At 51.9% G+C, this 6,719-nt stretch overlaps 1 protein-coding gene across 1 annotated transcript in view; it reads right to left on the reverse strand.

Moving 5' to 3' along the window:
* Positions 1 to 6,719, reverse strand: part of ARX (aristaless related homeobox) — a 10,935-nt gene that overhangs the window by 1,455 nt on the left and 2,761 nt on the right. The window contains exons 3-5 of the mRNA XM_007956409.1: positions 6,161 to 6,278; positions 4,151 to 4,196; positions 978 to 1,306 (exon numbers count right to left, since the gene is read on the reverse strand). Of these exons, the coding sequence (XP_007954600.1) occupies positions 978 to 1,306; positions 4,151 to 4,196; positions 6,161 to 6,278 (493 nt within the window). The remainder of the gene's footprint in view (positions 1 to 977; positions 1,307 to 4,150; positions 4,197 to 6,160; positions 6,279 to 6,719) is intronic.

Genomic DNA, 6,719 nt, shown 5'->3' on the forward strand with positions numbered 1-6,719 from the left:
TTTTTTCTCAGAGAAATAACAAAGTGACCCGGAGGGGGCGTAACATTCTTTGGTTCCATTAGGTAAACTGAGTCACTAACTACACTTCGATGTCCTCGCTGTTTATTTCATTGAGTGGTAACAGGAAACTAATTTTACTTAGAGTCTTTTTTTTTATTATTTTCTCTAAGATGATTTTTGTTAAGTGGCTGCGCAGTTGGATGAATCTATTATTTCTTTGTTCTCCCAAAGAGAGATCATTGGAGCTGCATTCAGTTTTATTTTCTCTGCACTTTCCAACTTAATACATCTCTCCTTTGTTTCTTTGTCTGTGTGATTATACAGACTTTTTATTTCATCAATCGTTGTTCATTTAAAGAAAGGGAGTTATCATATACGATCAACTGTTTCTTTTATTTCGTTGTCTTGTTCCGCTGTGGGGGTCGGGGGTTACACATATGGGGGTATCGTTGGCAGCGGGTCACTTGAGTGACACGGAAGATAGAGTCTGAGGAAGAAGAAAGAATTCCGTGCACCCAGCGGGCCCTGTGGCTCCAGGGCGCCTGCGGGGACCCAGGCTGGGTTCCCCAAGGCTGCCAGGCTTTAGGGCAAGAGAAAAGATTTTTGCAAAACGTGAAAAGTCATCCCTTCTCTGAGCCTACAACCTGGACACGTTTACATGAATACCACCTATGGTGGGGACTGTGACTGCCACCAGGGTCTCTGTTATAACCTCATTGAACACTCTTCTGTCGTTAAAGCTGTCGTTACTGCCATTGCCCTTCTCTTTCCTGCTCACACCCAAGTCATCCCATTCCATTCCCTTGGAGACCCACCTTTTTGAGGCAAAGTTAGAGAGTATTTTCTTTGGCTAGGTTTCTGAAGTTGGGCTAGAGAAAAGACACATGGAACCCCTGCCTGTCTCCTGCCTCCTCCCCTGACCCCAGGGTCAGTGTGTGTAGACAAGGACAAATAGACTTCCCAAGGCCCTGCGTTACCTGCCGAACGCCGGGCTGATGAAGGCCGGGTGCCGGAACACGGCAGCTCCCAGGAAAGTGCTCAGGCCCAGCGGCGCCCCGCTGGGCGGCAGGCTGGCCGAGCCGGGGGGCGGAGGTAGGCTCGGGAAGGCGGCGGCGGCGGCGGCGGCGGCGGCTGTCCATGCGGAGTCGAGCGCAGGGTGGTGTGGGGGGAACGGGGTGGCGTCCAAGTAGGGGCTGAGCGGATGGGTGGCCGAGAGCGGCCCGGGGAATGGCAGCCCCGGGGGGTGGGTCTGCGCGCCTGCCTTCTCCCGCTTGCGCCACTTGGCCCGGCGGTTCTGGAACCAGACCTACAAGGCGGAGAGAGCCCGGGGTTGGTCTGCACGGCCTTGGCCCGGCCCGGCCTCTCCCTGGCAGCTGCGGCCCCTCCTTCCTTCCCGCGCGCGTCCGCGCCCGCCTTGCCCCTCTTTGGCCTCGAGTTGTTCTCCGACAAATCTGGGGCCAAAAGAGTAGTGGAAAGGGACCCAAACTTAAAGCCAGTTAAGCCAGCTTGAACCCCAGACAGGCAAACCATCACAGTGGGCGTTCCAACTACCCGGTTACTTTCCAAGTTTAAGGACTGTGGTTCTGTAGGGGTAGGCACCAGGAAAGCAAGGCTTAAATGTCGGCACTGCCTCTTGCTTGCTTGTGGGCCTTTCCTCGAGTCACTTAACCCTGTCTGAACCTCAGTTTTCTCATCTGTAAAATGGAGATAATAACACTTCACTCATAAGGAATAAGTGAGATAAGGCCCTCTCTGGAATGGGCAGCCACCAAGAGGTGAGTGACACTCTTGCTGCATATCAGCTATTTCCACCAGTTTCAGGTTTACCCAAGAACTGGCAAAATCCCTGCACCTATGGTAAAAAAGGAAGCAGGGAGGTAGTTCATTTCTTCTCCCCAGAATTGTTTCTTGAACACCTCCCAGCATTATGCTGGGCTCTGGGGTTCTGGGCTTTGGGTTTGGGATGGGAGAGAGGGCAGAAATGCTCATAGTAATTAGCGACCAAGCATACGTTTTAGAGGGTCAGTTCTCTATTAAATGAAAAATGGGCTCCACAGCCTGCTGTGTGCAAGGACTCTGTGCAGGGCCTGCTTTACGCAGAAGGCACTGACCGCGTGGATGAGGCACGTAGCAACACCTCGACACATGGAAACCAGAGTACGGAGACTTTGCAAACCTTCGGAGCTAACAGGTTCTTGATTCTCTTTTGGGGGTGCAGATTGAATAGGTTCGTTAAATAAGACTTTTCTCGGCTTGGGGGAGGTTTTTAGCACAAGGTATCTTCCTAATTTTTAATAGAAAGCTATGTTGCTAGAGACCTTTGCCTGAAACATGGCAACTACCATCCTCTAAAAATAACCCCCAGGAGCCTGAAATGATTCTTATGTGACCTGCTCATCACACCCACATCTGAAAATATATGCTCCTTCTCCCTCTGAAGGCATTAATATTTTTAGGCCTGGGTTTATACCTGCATACAAGTCTAAAAATTAAGAATGAACTCCAGGGCGATACAGAGTGAGATTAAAATATGATGTAAATGAGCTTGGAGGATTTTTTTAAAAAAAAAAATTTTAAAAGACACCCTTGTCTTCAAAATGCACAAAGGGGAGAGGTTGTCCTGGCCAGCAGTAGCATCTGAGCTTGGTTCGACTTTGTAAACAGCAAGAAAACTTGAGAGTCCAGATCAATTGTTTGCGAAAATTTCTGCTGAAAGGGGGCCCGTGTGTAACACTGCAGAGCCAGTTGGGAAAGGCAGCGGGACGCCAGCGTGGAAATTCAGAGGCTTGAAAAAGTAAGACTATACGTGGGACCAGGCTGGGTGGGCAGCTTTTGTGTGTCTAAATCAGTCTAGACGAGAATATCCACCACTCCTGGATGGCAGTCAAAGGAGGAATAAAGTGGAAACCAGGGCAGTGGAGGCAGAATGCCCTTCAAGAACATGAAAACCTTTTACAGAGGGTTCATCTCTCCCGGGTCAACTGCAATTATCAAGATGTCCCCCTGCAATTCCTCATTATTGAATTAATACCTCCAAGCCCCCCCAAAGGTAAACGAAAGGACTCTAATAATTCATATTCCCTTAATTACATCTTCTCCAGTGAATAGGGGGAGAGGAGAAGGGGAGGGGGTGCTCGCTTTCTTTTTAAAAGTTATTTAACTTTCCCACGACTTGTTCCCCTGAGCTGAAAATGCGGAGTTGCTGTCACATCTCTGTTTGACAATGGAGAAATGTGTCAACAGAAAGGAGGGGCAGGCCTCATCATTTAGCCCTCTAATGCAAGAAGCTGTTGTGTATTAAATGAGCCATATGGAATTTATTGTGCTTTATCAGCGCTTGATTTTGACTGTAAAGTGATTCACTCAGCTCCGAACCCGAGGACATCTGTTTTCTGTTGGCCATCAGGGCCGCCCAGTGTTGATCGTCTCTTTGGTTATGAGGCCTGGGTCTGGAAATGCACTCTGGTATGGGGTTGCAAACACCTTTAATAGCATTGCACTCACTCCCTATTAGATCAATGTGGGCTCATTGCTATAAAAAATGGGAAATCAAATAGCATTAGCCAGCTCCTTGTGCGGGCGGAGGGGAAATCAAACAGCATTTTGCCTTCAAATGGCCCTGTTTGTTCTAGCACTAAGTGGGCTTTTATGAAGCCCGATTGGAGACTTAATCGCAGCCAAATACCTGCTTGGAGCTGAGCGGATTTGTCTAACAACCAAATCCATGCTCCATCCCATTACTGCAATCCGGAGAAGTCCGTCTGTGGATTGTTTCCTATAGGGACTGGGGAGGGGGAGCGCCAGGGCTCCTGAACTGCAGTCTTGGGAACCCTAAAATCCCTGTTCTGCTCTGGCCCTTCCCCCCCCCCCCGCCCGCCCGCCTGGCCTGCCTTCCTCCTCACCTCTCCTTGCTCAGGCCCCCACATCCCGAAAACATCCCCTCCCACCTCCCCAAGCAGCCGACCCGGGCTGTCCCCAGCATCCATGTTTTCATATTTGGTGGGTGATATTTTTCTGAGCGTTTTTCTCTTCGTTGGATGAAGCCCGTCAACCCTAGGCATCCCCCACGCACACCAGCTCCATCCCTCTCTCCTTCTCTCCCCTAGACCCTCCTTCCCTCCCTTCCTTCCCTCTTTGCTGGGGAGCTCACCTGCACTCGGGCCTCAGTCAAGTCCAGCCTCATGGCCAGTTCCTCCCTAAAAGAAAGCAACACAGAGACAGGAGGTCACTGCAGGCCCAGCAAGCCCTCACTGCCACCTTGCCCTCAGTGGCAGGCCTCCTCCATTAGGGTCGCCCCTGGCTGCCTGACCCGACCCCAAACGTGGGCATCATCACCCCTTCACCACTGGAGTGTCTACTATTTGATGAGACCATAAGAACACACAACACATCTCCAGGTACAGGATACTGTGTTAATTACATTCTATTCAAGTGTGACAAGGGTGGCTTGTTGAGTCTCTAAGTCTACAAAACTGGACACTGAGATTCTCCCTCTCTCCTAAGCTGGAGTCAGATCAGAAACACACACACACACACACACACACACAGCTTATACCCTGTTTTGTCCTAATATTACTTGGGGGAAGAGATTAGCACTCAATTTTAAAATATTTCACCCTCTGGGCTTCTTTCTTCTTTTTAAAATATCTCCCTCCCCCCTTTCTGTCTCTCTCTTTCTAGCTCTCTGCCTGTCCTTCCATCTCTCCCCCCCACCCCCACCCTGCCTGCCTGCCTGCCTGCCTCCCTCCCTCACCCCCATAGGTCACACTCCCCATTACCCTCTGGAGATATGTTAAGCTTGTTAAGAGTTCAGTGGGGTAATTTTTCGATTAAACAAAATTCTGCGCACCTCCTGACTCCAGTGCCCACTACAAACCCTGCCTATCTCAGGGGAAGTCAATTTAGCTGAAACCCTACCCCGTCATTGCAGTTATTACTGCGACAATTAAGGCAAATAGGAAACCATTAAGATGCTGTAAAAACGGCTTACGACCTGTTTACCGAAAATATGAGCGCGCCGAGAATAATTGGCTCTCCCCTCGCTGATATGAAAGAGCGGGGGCCGCCCAAGCCTGGGACCCGGGTCTGCGGTGCTGGCAGGGCCCCGGCCACACCTGAAACTTCAGACCCAGGAAACCCGTTCACTTTGCGCTTTCTGTTGTCCCCTGCGCCAGGGAGCACCGGCTCATCTGGATGGCCCTGCTAGCTGGCCCAGGACCCAAGCCAAGGGCCCGGACCCCCAGGTCCGAATGAGGTGGGGATGAGACGGAAAGGGGGGGGGCTGCTCGCCCTTATTTTGCTTCCCCAGAAGAAGCTACCGAGGGCGAATGTAGGTGCCCACTGACACCAGCTCATTTTCCTCTTTTGGATATACATTTGCGATGAAGGCACAAAGCCTATCTGCCAAACAACTATTTGATAGCACACACCTATTTTAAACTTCATTTCCTTTTTAAAAAGGATAAAGAAGGGGCTGGGTGACACAAGGGTGTACCAAGTTTCAGGCCCTCGCCTGTATTTAATCCACTCTTTTCTGCTTCTGGTTAGGAGAGAATCTGGCAATTGCAAGACGAGCTACACTTTGGAGTTGGCTCGGGCTTCCTGTGCCCTAGGCAGAAATTTCTCCCGCGGTTCAAAGGGGCGGGCAGCTTTCCGTTTCTAAAAGGCACATTGAAAAGCTGCACACGTCTCGTCTCGTGCGAAAGAGCTGCCCGGACTTGACAAGCTCTGCGCCCAGCAGACACCGGGTCCCTTTCTCCCTCCCCGCTGGGGCACGCTGGCTGTAACTCTGGCTCCCCGCCTGAGCCGAGCCTTGGCCTTAGGGTGGGAGAGGAAGCCCCAGGGCGCCCCATATCGACTGGGTAAGCCGCAGCCCAGGGTCCCAATCATCTCTCTCCCAGAATTACTGGGGCGAGCGGGAAGTGGAGCGTGATTAGGCCCGAATCACGGACTGGGACATCAATCTGCAGAGAAAAATTTCCCCAGCTGCTTCACGCACTGCCGCCAGCCTGGCAGCAGTCATCGTACACCCGTCAACCTGTAAACCCGTCAACCTGTAAACCCGTTTACATTGAATGTAGTCCGGTTTTAGTGTGTGTGTGTGTGGAGGGGGGAGCAGGACGGAGGCAAATGGGGGAAGATTCTGGCTGATGTCCCTCACGTATCCCGATACCAAACACTGCCCAGCTCCGACTTCCTCTCGGTACTCCAGGAGTCCTCAAAAGACAGGACTCGGGTCTTTTTAAAGGCCTCCTCCGCAGGCACCGCTTCCAGCTTCACTGTGAAAAGGGTAACTGATACCCGACAGGCTCCTGGGGCGCCAGGCGGGGGTGGCGAGTGCACAGGGCGGCGGCCAAAAATAGCCGGTTTTGCTCTGGCTGCCACTGCAGGCAGAGTCGCCTGGGCAGGAGACCTGCCTGGCTCCACCGCCGGGGCCGTGCGTGTGTGTGTGCGCGCGGGAGTGCGCACCTCTCCAAGGTGGCGCTTTCGGGCGCTCTTTGGAGAAGCCGTTGCCTGTTCTCTAACTAAAACTAGCTCAGACGACAAGTTTGAGAAAAAAATGAAACTGGAGAGGGCCTGGCAAAGAAAGGAACCAGCCTGGCCTGAACGTAAAACCCGGGGTGGCGCCAGGGATGGGGGACTGGGTGGTCTGGATGAGCAAGGGTAGGTGTATTGCGGGGAGAGTCCTGGCCAAGACCAGGAGCGAAATCTCTAGGTCC

The sequence above is a fragment of the Orycteropus afer genome, unplaced genomic scaffold (assembly GCF_000298275.1).
Source record: "Orycteropus afer afer isolate SDZICR_OR568_19922 unplaced genomic scaffold, OryAfe1.0 scaffold00617, whole genome shotgun sequence".
NCBI lineage: Eukaryota > Metazoa > Chordata > Mammalia > Tubulidentata > Orycteropodidae > Orycteropus > Orycteropus afer.